The sequence below is a fragment of the Cadophora gregata genome, assembly GCF_030347475.1.
Source record: "Cadophora gregata isolate MNR1 chromosome Unknown scaffold_8, whole genome shotgun sequence".
Classification (NCBI taxonomy): domain Eukaryota; kingdom Fungi; phylum Ascomycota; class Leotiomycetes; order Helotiales; family Ploettnerulaceae; genus Cadophora; species Cadophora gregata.
The window spans coordinates 1790725-1809846 of NW_026695931.1; the positions used below are offsets into that span (position 1 = coordinate 1790725).

General features: G+C 47.7%; 6 protein-coding genes and 2 non-coding genes across 8 annotated transcripts; 3 read left to right on the forward strand and 5 right to left on the reverse strand.

Moving 5' to 3' along the window:
• Nucleotides 1-950: 950 nt before the first annotated feature.
• Nucleotides 951-1336, reverse strand: ONS95_014106 (uncharacterized protein; the record flags this gene model as incomplete). Its single annotated transcript, XM_058507763.1, has 1 exon — nucleotides 951-1336. The coding sequence occupies exon 1, from the start codon at nucleotides 1233-1235 to the stop codon at nucleotides 951-953; it is 285 nt and encodes a 94-aa protein (XP_058356933.1). The 5' UTR covers nucleotides 1236-1336.
• Nucleotides 1337-2914: 1578 nt separating this feature from the next.
• On the reverse strand, nucleotides 2915-5872 carry ONS95_014107 (uncharacterized protein). Its single transcript, XM_058507764.1, has 5 exons — nucleotides 5199-5872; nucleotides 4869-5132; nucleotides 4350-4823; nucleotides 4056-4293; nucleotides 2915-4008 (listed from the first exon to the last, which is right to left on the reverse strand). The coding sequence occupies exons 1-5, from the start codon at nucleotides 5537-5539 to the stop codon at nucleotides 3190-3192; spliced, it is 2136 nt and encodes a 711-aa protein (XP_058356934.1). The 5' UTR covers nucleotides 5540-5872; the 3' UTR covers nucleotides 2915-3189.
• A 984-nt stretch (nucleotides 5873-6856) lies between these two features.
• ONS95_014109 (uncharacterized protein) lies at nucleotides 6857-12326 on the reverse strand. Its single transcript, XM_058507765.1, has 10 exons — nucleotides 9605-12326; nucleotides 9542-9556; nucleotides 9337-9484; nucleotides 9234-9289; nucleotides 8578-9175; nucleotides 8235-8521; nucleotides 7804-8175; nucleotides 7609-7740; nucleotides 7415-7544; nucleotides 6857-7324 (listed from the first exon to the last, which is right to left on the reverse strand). Exons 1-10 carry the CDS (start codon nucleotides 11984-11986, stop codon nucleotides 7197-7199), a joined length of 4248 nt encoding a protein of 1415 aa, XP_058356935.1. The 5' UTR covers nucleotides 11987-12326; the 3' UTR covers nucleotides 6857-7196.
• Nucleotides 12327-12499: 173 nt separating this feature from the next.
• Nucleotides 12500-12579, forward strand: ONS95_014110. Its single transcript has one exon. It is a non-coding gene; the product is annotated as a tRNA-Ser (tRNA).
• Nucleotides 12580-12920: 341 nt separating this feature from the next.
• On the forward strand, nucleotides 12921-12999 carry ONS95_014111. Its single transcript has one exon. It is a non-coding gene; the product is annotated as a tRNA-Leu (tRNA).
• A 333-nt stretch (nucleotides 13000-13332) lies between these two features.
• ONS95_014112 (uncharacterized protein) lies at nucleotides 13333-15775 on the reverse strand (the record flags this gene model as incomplete). The annotated part of the gene is made up of 4 exons (XM_058507766.1): nucleotides 13333-14227; nucleotides 14286-15011; nucleotides 15062-15477; nucleotides 15530-15775. 4 exons carry the CDS (start codon nucleotides 15773-15775, stop codon nucleotides 13333-13335), a joined length of 2283 nt encoding a protein of 760 aa, XP_058356936.1.
• Nucleotides 15776-16169: 394 nt separating this feature from the next.
• ONS95_014113 (uncharacterized protein) lies at nucleotides 16170-17155 on the reverse strand (the record flags this gene model as incomplete). The annotated part of the gene is made up of 2 exons (XM_058507767.1): nucleotides 16170-16801; nucleotides 16855-17155. The coding sequence occupies 2 exons, from the start codon at nucleotides 17153-17155 to the stop codon at nucleotides 16170-16172; spliced, it is 933 nt and encodes a 310-aa protein (XP_058356937.1).
• Nucleotides 17156-17541: 386 nt separating this feature from the next.
• Nucleotides 17542-18115, forward strand: ONS95_014114 (uncharacterized protein; the record flags this gene model as incomplete). The annotated part of the gene is made up of 2 exons (XM_058507768.1): nucleotides 17542-17645; nucleotides 17698-18115. The coding sequence occupies 2 exons, from the start codon at nucleotides 17542-17544 to the stop codon at nucleotides 18113-18115; spliced, it is 522 nt and encodes a 173-aa protein (XP_058356938.1).
• Nucleotides 18116-19122: the final 1007 nt, after the last annotated feature.

The window sequence follows — 19122 nt, forward strand, 5'->3', positions numbered from 1 at the left end:
GGGTAATGTCATGGCTGTTGGATGCGTACTCAAGGTAAGTTCCGTGAAGAAATTGTAGATATATTGCAAGTAACTCGCGCCGAAAATCTCTGTTCCAAGCCTTTACCACGTTGTGAAGGTCCCCAAAAGCGAGAGCATTTGGGGCCACTCACTGAAGAGCGTATTCTGGATGAATACTATCTCAAGGAAGGCGCGCTGCAGATTATCTTGTCGAATGCAACGTACGTGGGTCAATATGGAGACTTAATTATGTCGTGGATACAGTTCTTGAGAAGATTCTGCCTTGAGGTTAGATTCAGGCGGCTGGGCTGGGTCAAGTAGGCAGGGGATGTTGGGCTGAGGCTCAGTTTAGACTTGCAGGTGACATGGGGTTGCAGAGTCCTTTTTGTCATGGAAATGCAAGTTCCCCTTTCTCACGCTATTGAGAAACAGCACACAGCGGGCCACTGCGGGACTATAATAGACATCAAACTGGAACATTTTCAGAGCCACTGGATAAATCGAAAAGTGGATCGAAATCTACCTTCCGAATGCTGGACCTCGTTGTTAGGCTTGGGCACGATAAATTAGCTCGTGGTACTTACCACGAGCAAAGACTTTATTGAGTTCCCACGCGCGCAAAGTTCAGGAATGACACTAAAATAAGCGAGCCCAAGCCCCAAACGTCAACAAAGAGGGGGAGAGCCCACGAGTCATTAGGATTGGATACGTCACAACTTCTCATCACGCTCAAGATTTAATGTGAATGCACTTAAGGAATATTATGTATGTATCGTATCGGTCCTTATGAACGCATCAAAAGCTCGCAGTCACCAGCTGCCAACCCTACATCCCGAGACCCCAAAAACGACTGCTCACCCATTACTCATTCATCACCCACCAAAACACCCAACTTCCCTCATCATCTCCTCCTTCCATCATGGCCCACTCGTCCACCCCAAGCTCCAAAATCACACCGACCTAATCCTCGGCACCAATCTATCACTCAGCTCATCCCTCGCACCACTCCCATTCTCACCAGCAACAGCACGTCTCTTCGCCTCCTCCATAGCCCTCCTAACCCTCTCCCTCTCCTCATCCGCCTTTCTCTGACACCCAGAACATAGCACAGTACCACGGATAGATTTATTAATAGTTTCGAATGCGTCGGCGGCTGGTGAGACGTGGGCGGGACGCGTGCCGGTGATGGAGTTGCAGGATCGATTTTGGCAGAGGCCGATTTGTGTGGCGCTCATTTTTGGGGGCTGGTGTGGATTGTGAAGAGTGATTGGTAAGTGGAGTGTTTTATGAGGAGGGTTGGATGTGGTTGTAGGTTTTTGTGTATGTGAAATTGAATGGGTTATTTTTGTAGTCGAGAACTTTGCACTGCTGAGTTGTTGTTTAGACAAGAAACTATGTCTTTAAATATATCTCAACTTCAGCCTGGGAGTGACAGTACGCGTGTCACAAAGAATGAGCAAAATCTATGATTGAAATGGCTGGCTATTCACTGAAGATCACAGCCGCGTGGCTGGTTCGCGTCCATACGTCGTTGCCTGGAGTGTGATTGAAAGCTTCGATTCACACTCCTTAAAAGTCCACCCATATTCATGCAAGATCTGAATACTCTGTTCATCGCGATTGAGTATAACAAACTGATCATATGTCGTTGTTGAATTGTGACACTCGATATTTTGTATGATATTTCAGCATGTATCACGCTTCTGGAATATCTTGGCTGTGTAATCAACAAACGACAATATTTCACAGCTTTCACACTTCCATAAGCATTCTCGTTGGTATCTTTTGGAAACCATGCAATTTATATATATCTGAGCTCCTCCCCCAACATATAAACATCACGCCTAGTACAGTAACCTATATATGATACCCTATCTCATCCTCCCCATCCATCCCATACTTTCCCCTCTTCCCCTCTCTCCCCGTCTCTTCCGCTCTCTCCCCCTCCCATCCCCCAAATTCATAACCCCTTCAACCACTGCCTCTCTCCCCACTCCCCAGCTCTCCCCTTCTAACCCCTCATCTCGTCGGCGGCGCCTTACTAATACACACACTACACCAGGTAGGGAACTTATCCTTCACGCGATAGCTCCCCTTACAATGAGGGAAATCCTCGCATCTCTTGACGCATTCTGGGGTTTGTGATAGCTCTTTACCGCACTTGCCGCAGCGGATGAGGGCGTAGTCGCACATTGTTGTTTTCTGGAGATTTTGGCTTTGTTTGGAGTGTTTGGAGCTGTGGTTGGGTGGTTGGGCTGGTGGGGAGTTTGGTAATGGTTGTTGATTTGATCTTGGGGAGTGTGGCTTTGTGCTTGGTGAGAGAGATATGAGGTTTGGAAAGAAGGAAGGAAGTGTTTTTATACTAAACTTTGAGGGCATTGCGAGGAAGAGAGGATGAGATGACTCTCAGAATCTAGAATTAGCACAGGAGTACTAAATAATTCTCACCAGGAACAAACCAACCCCTCGAAATAGGACATCACAGAATAACGATGCGATATCAAGGTGATGTACACAAGTATCAGCCGCAATCTGAAGGTGAGTGGCTCCCGGAAAACAGAACATTAGCTTCTAAATGGAATTAATTCATGCAGACTTGAATCACTCGCTTAAATTCGAGTAACATCAAAACATCAGAACACCGCTTCCACCTTGCCTGGTCCATGTATCTCACCTCACCTCCCCCTCCCTCCCTCCCTCCCTCCCTCACAGACTCAAAATCGCAGGTCCGTCAAGTTGCCGTGAATGGACTTTATATGTCGTTAGTTGGAAGAAAAAAAAACCGCCAATGCTGTACATTGGACATAATATACCGTTAATACCATCATACACATGCTTTTTGTTGACTGAATCCATACAAATCTCATTCACAGGCCCTTCTCGCTCCAACGCAGGAACAATTCAAAACTACTGTTGATATAATTTTAATTACATGAAGGTCAAGGGAATTGCCTAAGCTAGGGCTGTGTACTGAGTTGCTGTGCGTTATCTCTCCACACGCCAGGTTAGATGAGTAGCACGGATATCCCGTATCCGCTTTACAAAGAAATTTCGCTTCATATAGCTCTTGGAAGGTCTAAAATAATTTTTTGTTAGTTTTACTGAGGTATTTCTCATTATACTTCACATCTCATCCGCCAAAATCCATCTAAATTCACCTCATCTCCTCTCCCACCACTCAAAATCCATCTATGGCAACGACAAAAACAGCGCCCTCATCTTAGGATAATTCGGGGTCCCAAGTCCCGTAGCAGGATCCCATCCCTTAACAGCATGGAACCCCTGCGTACCACACCCAAGATTCGTCCCATCAACAACATCATTCAGGACATCAGCATGACGGTACAAAACTGGGTTGATGAATCCGATAGATCCCTTTCCAGCAGTAGCACGTTCTTGATTCAGAAGAGTCAAGACAGCTGCGAACAGAGGAGCGGATAGCGAAGCTCCGTAGTAATACCTGAGTTTGCCGTTGAGGTAGGATGGGAAGCGAGCTCCGTTGGCAGATACGTCGGGGAATGCGCGGCCGATTCGGTTGTAGATTCCAGCTGTTTTGTTGACGTTGACGTTCAGTTCGGAGTAGTATGGGTAGGTGAGATGAGCACGGTGGAAGTATGTTTGAACATGTCCATCTTGGTAGGTGGGGCGGGGGAAATAGTTGGAGAAACCTCCAGCCGAGGAGAAGTCGGGAACATTTCCTCCTAGATCGTCTTGCATGACAACTTCGGGATCGTGAACAGAGCCATGGGGTGCGAGCTGAGTTGCTCCAACCGAAGTCACGTATGGGCATCCAGAAGGATATTGTGGGTTGAAGACCTGTTGCTTAGGGCCGAGACATCCTGATGCAGATCCATCTCCTGGGACCGAGGCAACACCAAAGTCTCCAGATGCCAAGATAATGGAGACACCTTGAAGGCCGAGCTTCATGAACTCGTTGCACTGACGGCGGACATATGGAGCTGGTAGATCGGCTTCAGCTTCACTGTAGGATGCTGAGATGACCTTGGCCTGTATTTGTCAGTATAACGAATATCTCATGGCTCCTCATTACTAACCGGCTTGTAAACACCACACTGTCTCTGTCCCTTGTAGCCACCTGGAACGTTGTGTGGGTAGACTGGATCAATCGTTGGAGAGTCGCCAGTCAACCCATCAGAGCTGTAGCTGCAGTATGAACCATCGAGAGCATCCAAGAATGTGTTGAAAAGGTTGGTTGTTGCCACTTCTTGTGGCTCGTACACATCGTCGTCTGTCTGGTAAAGAGTGACGGTTTGGGGATAGATCAGAGAGGTTCTACAAATGGTTAGTTGTCATACTCTGGGAGTCATTTGACAGGATCAAACACTTACGCCATCTCAATATCAATATTGGCTTCTCCCCTATTCAACTCGCTGGCAGCAGGTACCGAGTATGATGCTCCATCGATCGTAGCGTTGATGGGGAAGGTGTTCTGTGGAACATATTTTGCGTACTTCGCATAGAAGCGATTGACATCCGACTTTGAAAAGTAACTTCCTTGCATGTAGAGACCCAAAGAGTTATCCCCGACATTAACAGGATTGGTGGGAATGCTGTAGAGGGCTCTGATACAGTCTGGAGTCATATCCGTGCGGCACTTTTGCAGAGCATGTGGTAGAGCAGCAGCTGAAGCAGAGATATCTACGCTCTCCTCGTTTTCTGGTAGGCTCACATCAGCTAGTGCAGGAATGGAGTGGCTGACTCGCTTGGTCTTTCTGGTAATAGTTCGCTTGGTGACAGGCGAGAGCTTGATTCCAGGAGTGATGTAGTCGATGTGAGTAGCCAAATGCTCTGGGACATGGTACCTAATGCTGTCAGCATGATTCATAAGATTATCGAGGCATGCATACTTGTCTGTGCCCACCCGTATCTTTGAAGTCTGGCTGTGCTCGTGCTCGTGGAACTCGGCAAGCAGCAGCGCCTCAATCTCCTCCACAGTCACATCAACTGAGATCCACCCCTTGTTCTCGTAGGAGATGATTCTGGAGCCATCGATGCCGGAATCCGTAAGCCATTGAGTAATACTCGTGACTGTCTCCTCCTTGGGAGCGAAAGCATTGTGAACCTGTTCTGGGGTCCAATGCTTGCCATAGTTCTCGGAGTCGGAGCTCGAGCTGTGCGGGGTCAATATGGAGGTCCAATTGAAGCCAGGAGTGCCGAGAGAGCGGAACATCACTTACACGTCCATGAGGTAGTCGTAGCCCAAGTCCAAGTTGGTCTGAGTGAGGCCAATCTTCATTGGCACAACGGCACTCTTCTCGAGACGAGAACCTTTGATCCAATCTCTCCTCTCCACAGCTCTCTCCTCGTGAAGAACATGCTTGATTGGAGAAGGAGCAGCGCAGCAGAGAGCAGCGAAGCTCAAAACAGCCGACAGCTTGACAAACATCGTGAAGACGAGCCTGTGATTCAATTGAATGAATTGAAAATCCCGCAAGGAGGGGAAGAGCAGAAAAAAGAAGAGGGATGAAGGTGGGGAGAAAGGAGAGCAGCGGAGAAAGAAAGTTGAGAAAGCTCTCATTTATCCCAATTATATGATGATCAATGGCCACTCAGCTAAATTACCTTTCGAGCTCAATCTCTCTGCATGGGATAGGATTGGCAGGCAGTCAGGCACAGGCTCGTTTGTTTGGGTTGATACTACTGTAGGTACTGTAGAGTGGATAATGGGAGATGGGTGGCGATCAATGAGCTTACAGTATCCGAGACCCCGACACTTTCCATCTGGAATTTAGCTGGAATTCTAAACACGAGCGGTAAATTGGGGTTGTATCACGTCCTGGAGATGGAGTTACTGCTGGGTCCTCTTGAGACAAAGGCGCCTGGCTAGCCAGCCCTCGGGAGATGTAATGGTGTAAGTGGAAGCAAAAGTGCCTGTGCGAGCTGTTAGCTGATTTTACAGCGCGTGAACGATGCAGAACACTTTTGAGACTACAGTTTTCCTAACTATTAAACTATGCACAACTATAAAGAGAAAAGTTATGTAGAGACTAAGGTAGGTACCCCTTAAAAATAAGTTTAATTACATCCCAACTAGCTGTGGCTATACGCTAATATTCGTATTACTTAATTTAGCTTAACTCAAGATTAGTTACGTAGTAATCACAGATAGAAAAATTATAATAGATAAACAAAAGGTGTTTTATGAAACACTTTTCAAACCTTTACGGTGGTACAGGGCCTACCTAAGTTAGGTGCCCTGTACCTTCGTATAGTTAACTTTACACTAGAACTACACGAGACTCCACTATTAATCTAGAGTCTCCACCCTTCTAAGTACTGTAACATCAAGGAAAGCGTGTAACTTAGCGCACAAGGGTGAAAATCGTTTCTCGAAAAGTGTTTGGCCACTGCAAAATCAGCCATGTGGAAGTCAAAACAAATGAGATGGCGAAATGCCAGGTGGATTCTTACAACTACTGAAACTCCCGCGCATCGAAGCGAACTTAGCCGACTGTTTCCAATGCCTCGACTTTTCTAGAACATTATTTTACATGGCTCACTACCTAAATACGCATGCCGCTTTATAGCTTTTATCAAACCTATTTATGCTAAAGTATACTTAAATAGAGCTACAAAGGGAAGGAAATTAAAAAAGAAATAGAGAGGTATACTCGATAGGAAGTGCACTTAAAGGAGTAGTGTGAATAGCTTCATTTCTAGTCTTACTATTGTTATCACGTCACGTACATCGTGTTACATAAAGCAGTAAACCCATTTAGGTAGTAAGCTATGCAAAATAATGTTCCAGAAAAGTCGAGGCATGGTCAACCACAACAACAAATCCCAGACTACGATAGGTATGCATCCAAACCTCATTTCACTCAAACCTACGAGGTACAGTACAAACAGAATTTCAATTAACATAACAAGCTCGAGAATATATAGTTTGCTTTCCATTCTGCCTTCATATCAGTTTGCTCAGACGCTGGTGGGTGGGATCGTCGTCGACAAAGGTAATGTGACGATAATGGTTCATTTACGGATCCACTCCCAAACGCAAATCTGTATCATTACAGTAATTATCATTTCACACCCTGTGCATTTCCTACATACTCAGGACTCCAACCCTAGACTTCCCACCCACTCCAAACCCAAAGGAGATGATGACGAAAAGCACAAGAAAGTCAGCACACCGGTGAAATCGACTTGATAGCTACACCGCTACCCAAACCTTTTCAGTCCTCATCATCCTGGACTTTGAAGAACTTTCTGTACATGGGTAATCTTGAGATGTGGGCAGAAACCACGTCGACTTTGAATGCAATGAAGACGAGCGGGACTGCCATGGCGATTGTGACGCCCACTGTAGTCGGGGGAAGTCAGCTTGGCTTGCACTTATGTACACACATAGAGGTGCGTGTGCACATCTTGAGGAGATTGAAAACCGACGTACCTATCAAGGGAAAGACATAGCGGCCATTCAGGGTTGTCGATGCGGGAAGGATGTCGGTTGCGGGTACGATCTCGCGCGGGAATGTCGACACATTGAGAGTGAATATAGTAGTCATGAAGGTCAATGGGAGCTGTGTGATATGCTTGTCAGCAGAGGGTTTGTGGGAGGGAAGGGAGAAATTGAGCAGAGCTTACAAATACGATCGTCACGACCGTGAAGACGAGGACGACTTTGCCTTGCCTAGCAGCAATCACAGCCTGCTTCCGAGACTGTCGAGCCTCGAGAACATTTGCTTGCTGCTGTTTCAAGTCGAGCAGGTCCTTCAGCTGATTTCAGTCAGTCAGTCAGTCAGTCCTGATATGCCGTCTCTTCGTAAAAGGTAAACAAACCATCTCATAAGCCTGCCTCGCCTGGCCCTCCATCCGCTCCACATCCCTCCAATGCTTCATCACCCTCGCACGCGCGAGCCCCAACGGCGTTCCCTCAACCTGGAACTTATCCTGATCATCTAAGTCTTTGTTTTTCGCCACTTCCTCCTGGTACAGGACTTTCTCCGCATCGGCAAGGACGCCCAGCTGGTCCAGGAAGAGGGCAGAGAGCATCCCGAGCTCGTCCCGTATGTCTTGAACCTCGCGGAAGAGGAGCGTCTCCTTCGTGACGCTGAAGATGGTCTCGAAGACGTCACCGGGGATTTCGGATTTGTTGCCGTAGCGCTCAAAGGTTTTGACGAAGAGGTTAAGGAGTTTGGCAGTTTTGTCCAGCTAGAGGTCTGGTCAGCGGTATGCATGGTAGACTGGACCTCCGTTGAGGAAAGACATACTACAGATGAAGTTTGCGTGCTGAAGGTGGTCAGAAAGTCTAGTTCTTCGAGTCTGTTCTTGTGATCTAGCAGGATCCCCAGACATTGAGAGACAATCAGATTGACCAGATCCCTTGGGGTCAGCACCGGGTCTCGTGCAACTGTCCGTAAGTGCTTGGATATGGATCTCAGAATATCCGTTCTGTTTTTCGGGTCTATTCTCATCTCGGGATCGACTTTCAGATAATCCGCAATGTCGGGTTCATGTTCGTTTTGTCTCCGAGCAGAGAAGCTAGTAATGACAGTGTCTATCGTGCAGAAATCAGTACATCTTTCCTTAGCAAGTTGGAGAGAAACCCCTCACTGTCGTCTAGAACCCATAGCCACAGCTGATCTACCATGATGATGGGACTGTCGCCAAGCGTAGCATGAAGAGCTTGCCTGATGTTCTCATCATTTGCCCCAGATAACGCTTCGGAGATGCGTCTTTCAACTCTGTCAAGGTACTTTATTGCTTGGGTAAGTTCTTCCATACTGCTCTCCTCTCCTTCCACAGCTGGATTCATCCTGGGACGTTTCTGCAACAGTGTTCTCTCACACTCCTTGACATCACTCACCCATTTTGGGAACCTCGATTCGTCCTTGGCCAAGTATTGTAGTTTGAGATTCTCGTCGCGTGCTCTGTTGACCACTTGATCGCGGTCCCTAATCTGAGTGTCCTTCAACTTGGAGTAATAGTATTGGTCAAGTGTACGTCGAATATGCAGTGGTGGGCTCTTCCCGACATATGTGTTGAGGAGTATGTCCGAAGGGTCATCCTCAAGAACTGTTTCGCCCAGCTTGATCCGATTCGTGTTGTTCAATGTGTCGTTCGGTAGCCTAATACCAGTGAGTGGTGTCCCCTCCAATATCCTGGTCATGTTTTCATGGCCTTGACTTCTCTCCCAGTGGATGTACGGCAGCTAGCGTTGCAGTTCAGCCTTTATTTATTGCAGATCCCTCAATTGAAAGAATACTTACACAAATGAAGAATGGACGTGTCTGTTTTGATGCTTCTTGCGTCATTGACACAGCGTCTTAATAGAGTCAGTTACTCTCGTGCCAAATGTAGCTAGTCACTTGCCTGCGTTCAAGAGTTTGCATTGAGGGGTAATGGAATAAGTGTGCGGTGCTGAGCCCGGAGAAGTCGATTGCAAATCCACTCCCCATAGCTCTCTGCTGATTGCTGGAGCAGGAACCTGCTGCCTCTGTCTCATATTGTTGACCAGATCCTGAGCGTTGTACCAAAGTAAGTAGTAGAATCGTCAAAAATCGAATGCATTACTCACCTCAACCCATGCCATCTTGAAAAATAATGTTAGCGGGTGTTTCCGAGGGTATCAGTTACTCACATTGTTTGTTGGTAGATGGATCCACCGGAACTTTGGATCTACGTACTCGGGAGACTCCATTGAAGGTAGCTGTGGTAAAGCTTGGGTTTGTACAGCTGGCGCAGGCACTGAGCTCGATAGGAGCGGCACGCTGGTCTGGAGCATAGGCGCCGCCGGTGGATTTCCGCGTGCCATGATATCACGAGGGCTAGAAGAATACAAGATTTCATCAATCAAAGGATGGCGGATCTGATGCGCTTCACACGCCCACTTGTCATCGATACTGAAGTCGACGATAGTTGCCTGAAATCCCAGACCTGAGCCTCGCGGTAAGATCGTGGTCACTGGCTTTGCTGTGGGAGCTTTGAACTGCTGAAGGACATTGGCTTTGGGTCCGAGGAACCGAACGCCGCGATTATGTAGATTTTCCTGATCTGCCAACGCCTTGTCTTCAAGAGGCTTCATGATTCGCCGAATTTCCGACCATTGCATTGCAATCTGGTTGACTTGGTGGTTGTGAACATAGGTGCTAAATGTGGAACGCGATTTATCTGCAACTTCCCTCGCCTTCCTGCTTTCTTCCTCCACAATCTGGGATGCCGTTCTTCCCCAAGCGTCCTCAGCTTCAATCAATTCATCGTCAAGACGCCCACTCTCCAGAAGCAATTTGATCATGGCTGTGTTCCCTTGTAGAGTTGCGATGTGCAGAACAGTTCTCTGTCCCAGATCTTTCACATCGCAACGAACGTCATTTGCTAGGAGAATTTGGACTACATCTATGAGTCCATAAAGCACCGCCATGTGTAAAATGTTGCAGTATTGACTGTCCCGAGCCGTGAGACTAGGTGACTTGAGATTCATATGTGATAGAATCAGCTTCGCTGTCGTAGAAGCCATCTCGGGGCCTTGTTGTTGTGTTTGGAGAATCGCCACACGCAGCGGGCCACCAATTCCCTCCAAGTGTGGATCTGCTCCATGGTCAAGTAGAAATCTGACATGAGCGAGATTCCGAAATAGCACGGCCAACTCAAGAGGGTAGATTCCTTTCATCCATTCGGAATAGCGATTGGGGTTTCCATGTCCTGAAGTCATCAGCAGTTCCAGGATTGAAGACGCATTTGCAGATTCTTGCTGGAAAGCTGCCGCTGTCACTGCTTCCGAATGCCTGCGTTGTTGCTCGATTTCGGAATCGTTATCATTCTGGAGAAGTAGCTCCACGATTGGGGGATATGAAGAATAAACAGCAGCTCCGATCGAATTGTAGAAGATGCCCTCTCCTCGAGAGACAATGGCCCCATGTTTGATCAATGTCTTCACGATCTCCAAATAGGCCTGCGAGACATCTTCGGGTCCGTGAACTGTGATGAAAGCACCCCAGCGCCATCTGGTTTTCGGATCTGCTGTGTATGGGTCTCGTATATCACGCCACCCAGCTTTTGCTGCTGCTGCAAGCGCGCTTCCATAAATACCTCCAGTCTGGTTTACATCAACCTCGTCCAGAGTAAGCAGGTGTTGGACAACATCCAGTCTACCGAGGCAAGCTGCTGCCTGCAAGAAGCTTCCGTACTTTGCCCCGCCATTATTCAGGGTCGTAACCTTGGAAGTAGACTTCGAGATGAGCTTGTGTATCAACGCGGTACTTGAAAAGAAACATGCGGCCTCAAAATACGTTCCGTAAGAGCATCCTGTCAAATCAATGTTTGCTCCCTTTTCCAGGAATTTCTCAACAAGCGACTCATCCACGCCATTCCCGATTTCACAGAACTCTATGGCATATTGTAATGTCGATGGTTTGAGTATACTTGTCTGAATATCGGGATGATCGAGCAGATACTCAATTTTGGGGACTTGAGACGGTGCTTGGAGCTGAAGGGCGCTCTCGAGAGTTGTGAAACCAAACCAGTCAACAGCGTTTACATCGAACACTTTCAGGCCAGCGGTTTGAGGAGTGAAAATGCACCGCAGCATCTCCACCGAAGCATTCACCGATGCCCACCGTGGAAGTGAGAACCAATTACCCGCCGTATCGTTAATGGAGAGCAGATGCGGATTGAATGTGGAAGTGGGCTCAAGTAGATTCTGCATCCCAGGGGAGGCGATAATCTTCTCCACCTGTTCAACGGCGTTTCGTGTCACTGCAACCGCGAATAAATGCCCGATCCCCATCCCTTGTGGCTCGAAGAGAACAGGTGATTGAACCAATGGATTTGGCGCCTTTGTTTTGAGTTCTCCATAAGCTTGAAGGCAAATCGCGTCCGAAGCCACGTACAGGGAATTGAAGTCATTTTGAGCGGCATCGGGTGCATAGGGTGGTGATAGTGAGTTGGTCGCTTGCAGATGAGGAGGTGCAGTCAAGGTGGGACCATTGAGTACAGTGGGCATCCAGCTGGCGGAGGTCGCCATCTGACTCACTTTAAATAGTCCTAGGCGTACGAATGCAAATACGAAAGTTCAACATGAGAACAATGATGATAGTGAGATATATTCTTGGGATGCAACATATTCCCGGACACATAGCTCAGCAGCTGAACCACCACTCTCAGCTTCAGAGAGTAGCGTTCACGCCAGCAAATCACCGCTCTCGCTCGACCAAGTGGCTTCACGCCACGCGGTAGGGAACATTTTGGTGGCTGATTATGATATTAGATTTCAAGATGGGCATCTTCAGATTCTCGAAATGCGAACATTCGATTGTGGTAGAGATCGGGAGTGGTTTGAAGCGGCATTCCTTGGCTATTAGACCTGGATGTTTCGCTCTTTCGCGGAGGTAGGAGATCCAAGCTACATTCTATGGGATGTCCCGTCAAGGCCCGTCCCGCTAGAGACTGCTGCCTCCAGGACTCCCTGCTTCTGGGACGTTGGATGTGTACTGAAATAGGCAGATGCTTTTTAGTGAAGAAACGAGAGCAGACAAAAGGCTTGATGGTATAACGGTATTGCGCACAGCATACATATTTGAGCGCTGTGAGATACGAGTTCGATCCTCGTTCAGGCCCGTCCGTGTTTACTTTTTTCGCCTGTTGCACCTGGAATGAAGCATCTGCTACTAACTTAATACACTATCCTAAGGATACTAGACTTTTTGGCATTAACACATCATCATGTGGACAAGAAGTATCAAGCTGACTTTTTAAGCTGCAAAAGGGAGATTCTGGGCGTTCTTGCTTTCTTGTTCTGATCCCCTCTCCCCGTCCTTTTTCTTGCCAAGTCATGTAGGCCCAACTGCCCGCGCTCGCTTATTCCACACGCGGACGTTCAAGAAGTCAACACCACCAATTCACTCACAACACAAAATACTATACACCTCATGAAACTGAATAAGCAAATCCCAACCATTGGTTTTATGGTGTAACTGGTAGCACGTACAGCTAAGCAGAATATGCTGTGAGATCCAGGTTCAAGTCCTGATGAAGCCCCGCGACCCGGGCTGGGCAAGTCGTTGTGTCTCTTTAGGTACATCGACTTGTCTGGCAGGGTCAAACTTTTTACTTTCCACTTTTTATTACATATTTCTTTGCGATATGAACCTCAGCACGATGAATATTTGCAGGCTTGCTGCCTCGGTTCGGCTGAGTTGCGGTGCTGTGTTTAATTTTTACTTTGAGTGTAAGCGAGTTTACCAGGAAGCCGCTTCAAAGGGTGGATGTATATCATGTAATTCTTCAAGATTGAGAGGTGAGTGCAGGCAGTCTTAAGAGGATTTGGGACTGCGTTATGCTCCAGCCTCCGACCTCAACACCATATCTCCTTCAGTCCCTCCCGGCCCCCAGAACATCTTCGACACCAACCCCACACCCTGTAATGACCTCCCACATACCCTTCGCCTCCTCCTCACACCATTCCGCCAGGTCCTTCTCCTCAAGTGCTTTGTACGCTTCACTCGCAGCTTTCAAAGCCGCAAAGCTCTCAACATTGACAATTGCCCTCCCCAATTCCTCCCTCTCACCACCTACCTTATTTCCTCCAAGCTTCGTCCCCACAAACCCAAAATTCCTTAATATCTCCATCGCATACCTCACAACCTTCGCATGATCCCCCCTCTCGCGATGCACTTCCGTAAGCCAGATCGTCGGATGTACAAGCAGTAGCCGAGGAATCTCGTCGTAAATTTCAGGCTCGTGGAGATCCTCAAGTTTGCGGGTTAGCCGCTCGACCGCTTTGATAGTGCTATTCGACACATTCTGCTTAGCATTACCACCACTCCCACTTTTCAACGCCAAATTCTTAATCTTCTCCACCATTTCGCGTCTTTCTACGTGCTTCTCGTCTGGGGATTTCGCTTCCGCAGAGCATAGCACGCAGTCACACTCAAAGTCCCAATGTAAAGGGAAGTCCTTCCTGCGCGTTAGGAAATGCGCTTCGGGCGCCAGGTACTGTTGCGTTAATTCTGTGTTGGGAGGGATGTCGCTGTTGGCACGGATGAGCATCATGTCGCCAATAAAGGAGCGGGTCAGGTTTGGGAGGCAAGAGTGGTTGATGTAGGAGGCGAGGATCCAGAGGCCGGTGGAAAGGTGGTTTGGCTGGAAATTCTGGGATTCAGGGGTTTGAAACTGGGTTTGGGGAAAGAGGTGCGCTTGAAGGAGCGAGAGGGAGAGTCGGGGGCAGCTGAAACAGTTTTTCAGGCGGATGGCTTCGATCAGGAAGCTGGACACTGGAGGTTAGCAAGTAAAGAAGGACGATGGGATGTGAAGCAACGACGTACGAATCCACAACTGGCACTCCGTCAACGACTTTTCCCTCCATTCCAGACCTCACATACCCACCAGCATCCAATTCCCAAAACTTCTCCTCCTCTCCATTGCCACCTCCAGCACCACCAAAGAGCCTCTCTCTCAAACTCAAAAACAATCCCGCTTGCGCCTTCCGCTGTGTCTTCGAGCTGGAATTGAAATTGAATAACACCAACCCCTCTGGTTTATCTTCCCCATACAAATCCGGCAAGCGAAATGCTTTCTCACACAATACCAAACTTCCCTTTTTGATGAACTCTGTTGAGAACAGCCCGCGACCATGGGTGCCAGCTTCGTGAATCTCGATACTTCCTTTGTAAGTTGCGTAGTCGAGGTTGATGGTGCCGGAGGTGACTGATTGGATCATGCTGGCAAAATCGTAGTTACCGGTGGATTGCTCGTAGATGCGGGTGGTGACCCGGTGAAGCTCCTTTTGGCTTTTGAGATCATCAGGTCTGAGTTTGAGGGCTGATTGGAAGTACGTTTTGCTTTCCATGTAGAGACCTAGCGAGTAGGTAGCCAGTCCAGCACAATGGTAAGCTCGTACGTCCAGGAGACTTTCGGAAAGAGAGACTAGTGCATCTTCTTTTGCGGCTTCGAATGATTTGGCGGTCAGGTTGGCAAAGGCACGTTTCCGGTACGTGTCTTTAAGAAATAAAAGGTCATCTTGAGGCGATTTCTCAATCGCCTGCGTATAGCTGCAAACATTAGCTATTTGCCTCATGTCATAGTTCGAATACCGACGTACCATTCGACAGCCGAAGAATATTTCTTCTCCAAGTATGCTGTATCGCCTGCACTCCTCCATCGAGCAGGCGTAATTTCCATTGTGCCCGATGCAAATTGCATGATCATCGACACTGTCGGATCATCTCCTCTCAGGACAGCGATATCTGAGGGATGATCGACTCGGACGACAAAGTCTCCCTCGCCATTATATTTGCAATACGGTTCCTTGATAGCAACTGTACTGTTGATAGGAAGTGAATACGGAGTGCCAGAATACAAATTGTTTTCGAAGCCCAGAACAAGCTTAGCTACATCGCCGTCATCTCCTTCAATGATCGTCACAATCTCCGAACAGTAGTACGGAGGGACAATTGTCCTGCCTGTGAGAAAACCACCTCGGTGGTGCGTTTCCAGCTTCAAGTCTTTGAATGAGATCTACAGCTGGTCAGCTGAGCTCGAGAAGTGTTATATATACCTATGTGCATACCTTCTGAAGCTGATCTAATGATACAATTGATGGTGCATACGCAACTGGAAGAACAAATTCTCGGACTGCTGGGCAAGAGTTCTTCAGTATACTGATATTCTTGTAATGAATTGCGATCAGATCGTCTTTCGGATTCTTTTGTACCGCTCTGTCGCCTTGGCCCTTTGAGGATGCCTCGTAGATGTGCCTATGTTGGTCTGGCGATAGCTCATATGAGTTGGTCTCTATTAACTTGACGAGTGTCATTTTGAACAGAGATGATGAAATAATGAGATTCCAAAATTCAAGATCTTCACCTGCTCAGCTGTAGAACTTGACACATCTTTGTTTTCAAGATGTACAGAGGGCTCGGCCCGGTCGGCCGTCACTTGGCTGCGTGAAGAAGAATATAGACGAGACATGCGGCATGATGAACAGAGAACATTCGTGTGTAAGTGGGCTCCGGGTAAAGTGTTCCAATCACAGCCAGCTCACATCATGTATGAGGCTGTGGAGGTCATGCAGAAGTTTTGCATTCTTCTGCGAGAGGTGTCGACTTCAGCATAAACCAAAATTGAGGCTTCGATAGGAAAAGACGCATCCGAATGAAATGTTTACAAAGCATTGGCAGGAGAAACGATTAAACGGGTTTTGTATGGCATCAGCACTGATTCTTTAGAAATGTTCTGATACCCATCTCCACGCCTTCGGGACTTGGCTTCTCAGCACAAACGTCTGGTTCATAGTCGAAACATTTCCGCAGGAAATCTCGAGTTGTCGGCCCAATCGTAGCCACATACGTGCTTCTCGATTTCGGTTGGTCGACCACTCTTGCTTTGCCAGTTTCTAGATCAAGACGACCTAATGCACGAAGCATGGCTTCACATCCCGTCGGCGAGAAGACCACAATCCACCTCATGGGGCTATCTTTAGTCTCTTCTAGTATATTTGTAAAGTCCTCTTCGAACGACTCCATGACACCCGTTCCGTAGACGACCAGTTCGTCGACTTGGATCCTGCGATCATCTGCCAATTTTGGGTCCATCAAGGTCTTTGGTATGATATCCCGCCTCTGCTCTCCTACCAAGAACAAAAGAGGTGGCTTGACCTTCCGGTCTTGATACCATTCCCCATAATGGTCAAGCATGTAGTGCGCCAGAGCTTCCCCATTGCCCATATCGGCGCCATAAATATTGAGAGGCGGACTTTGTGGAATAGCTTGGAGAGCTCGGGAAGTGGCAGGTCCAACGGTGTATATGGGGATATCTTGTAGATGGGGCCATTCCGCGTCACCTGTCCCAATTGTCAGATATGTTCGGATGAGTCGTTGACCTGTAGTTTCACACCTTTCCCTTCCTCGACCAGCCTCGTAAAAGCCTCTACCGCACGCTGGGAGGTAAATATCATGCCACCATACTTCCTCCCTACGTCTTTGCCGATCTGCTTGCTCTGTAGCAAGTCTTTCACAACATTGAGCCCCTGGTCGAGGAATTGATGCTCAAGGACTGGGACGAATGTGGGGTCGAATCGATCGGAACCCACTGTCGCTGAAGAGAATCGCTCTTCGTAGCCATCATTGGGTGTCGATTTTGTCTTTAGTAACAAGATTGGTACAGAGCTCCGGGCTCCGCTATTCGTGTCTGTCATCGTAGTCGCATTGTGCGGTTTATGGATGAGTCGCGTCAAAGAATGACTTCGTGAAGGCGGGGCAGAGCTGATTTACAGTAAGCTGCAAATGAGTGGGTTCGAACCTAGAATTATCAACATTAACATATAGCAAACCCTGGGTAAGATTCGGCACATATTCTTGCAATAGATATTCTTCCATTGCAACACCTTCAAAAGGAAACATTCTAAAAGAATGAATCTGTAGAGTTGCTTCTTGAGAAAGTTAATATTTCAATCCGAATTTCAGGTCGCGTCCGCCGGGGCGGCCGAAGTGACCGCGTTGACAAATCGAGAGCTTCAGACCTCAACTTGCATTATATATTCCCCCAGTTTCACTCCATTCTGTACATCTTCTACCAGACAACATGGCAGACGACACTCGGGAAAATCATACCAAATCCCATGGAACTGCCCCAGAAACGGTCAAGAAATTTCCCAAGAATATCATCTTAGGGAAAGATGGCAAACCGTGAGCTTCATTCAATGCGCTTCCTGGACAATTGTAGCTAATTTTCTCAAAGGTGCAAGGCATGTAACTCCCTCCGAGACATGACATCTCTCTCCAAAAACCTCACCAAGGCCCAAACCCTCCCTCGAAAAGACTGTCCCCCAGACGTCGAAGAGCTTGGCCGTTCCTCCTGGACGCTCCTCCACTCCATCGCCGCCACCTACCCTACGAAGCCCACACCCACAGAGCAAGGCCAAGTAAGCCAGTTCTTGGGCTTATTCTCGAAACTGTATCCGTGTTGGGTCTGTGCCGAGGATTTCCAGGACTGGATGACGAAGAATAAAGTGCGGACGGAGAGTAGAGAAGAGTTTGGGCAGTGGATGTGTGAGGCGCATAATGATGTTAATAAGAAGCTTGGGAAGAAGGAGTTTGATTGCTCAAAATGGGAGGAGAGATGGAGGACGGGGTGGAAAGATGGGAGATGTGATTAACATCCAGTCTCTATTGGCTTGTGTACAGTGCATTGGACGAGGTGTATGAATATCATGATTGGAAGCATTGATTGGAGTTGGGAAGACGGATGGGTATGGCGTTACAGAATATGGAGGTCTCAGCTCAGAAAATATATTGGTTCTCAGCTCTAGCCTACCGGCCATTCGAACTGAGAGGCGCATGGTGATTACGATTTCTATTCAATCTCCTGGTTGTGGCGGGACAATGGCTATACCGCGTAAATAAAAGTGGCCGATTGAGGCACTCCAAGAACACCAAAACTAATGCACTAAAGAATGTTTTTCTCTACGCCCGAACAATCAAATCCTCTGGAACTTTCAGAATATCTTTAGAAATGGTATATACGTACTTCTGCTATAGCAATTACTCTCTTGTAGAGTTGTTGTTGCGCAAATCGCGAGGTCGTGCTGTCGGAGACCTTGCCTCAATCGGCCACTTTTATTTACGCAGTATAGAATGGCTGAGATTAAGTGCCGCGCCGCTAAGTTTACCGCCACTGCTTGGAAAGAAAAGAAGCTTGTTTCTATGTTCCATTTGATGCATCTTGTACTCATTCCTGAGTTGTCCAGACTCGTTCTATCATTTCTCAGACTCTGAGGACGAGCATCCTCTCTCCTCAAACTCAGTCCTAAGATCGCTCTCATTTGATATCCGCTTGGTTGCCACGTTTCTCATCCACTTTATCATCACAATCTTCACTCGCATCTTTTAGACAAGTAATTGTACCTGTCTTCCCTCTTTTTTTTTTGTTTGTTTGACACAGCAGCCCACCTCGCTCGGCACTCTTCCATCACAGCCTGCGGGTGCCAGGATTTTCAAAAATTACCATGTTGCTTGTATATCCCCAGATTCGGTCGAGAAAAACACAGCATTGATAGAGGAAGTTTTCTGCCGGGTCCTACTCAAGGCTGTCAGTTATAAATCCGAGAAAAAGAGAAGCTTTAGAAGGACACTCACTCTTTTACAGTACTCGTCGTCTGTTTAT

Coding starts and splice junctions, on each gene's coding strand:
- ONS95_014107 (XM_058507764.1), bottom strand. CDS start 5,539: ATGAGAGCTTTCTCAACTTTCTTTCTCCGCTGCTCTCCTTTCTCCCCA. Junction 4,294..4,349: donor AATATTGATATTGAGATGGC/GTAAGTGTTTGA, acceptor AACCATTTGTAG/AACCTCTCTGATCTATCCCC. Junction 4,009..4,055: donor AGTGTGGTGTTTACAAGCCG/GTTAGTAATGAG, acceptor TGACAAATACAG/GCCAAGGTCATCTCAGCATC.
- ONS95_014109 (XM_058507765.1), bottom strand. CDS start 11,986: ATGGCGACCTCCGCCAGCTGGATGCCCACTGTACTCAATGGTCCCACC. Junction 8,176..8,234: donor GCACGCAAACTTCATCTGTA/GTATGTCTTTCC, acceptor CCAGACCTCTAG/CTGGACAAAACTGCCAAACT. Junction 7,741..7,803: donor CGAGGCAGGCTTATGAGATG/GTTTGTTTACCT, acceptor GACTGAAATCAG/CTGAAGGACCTGCTCGACTT.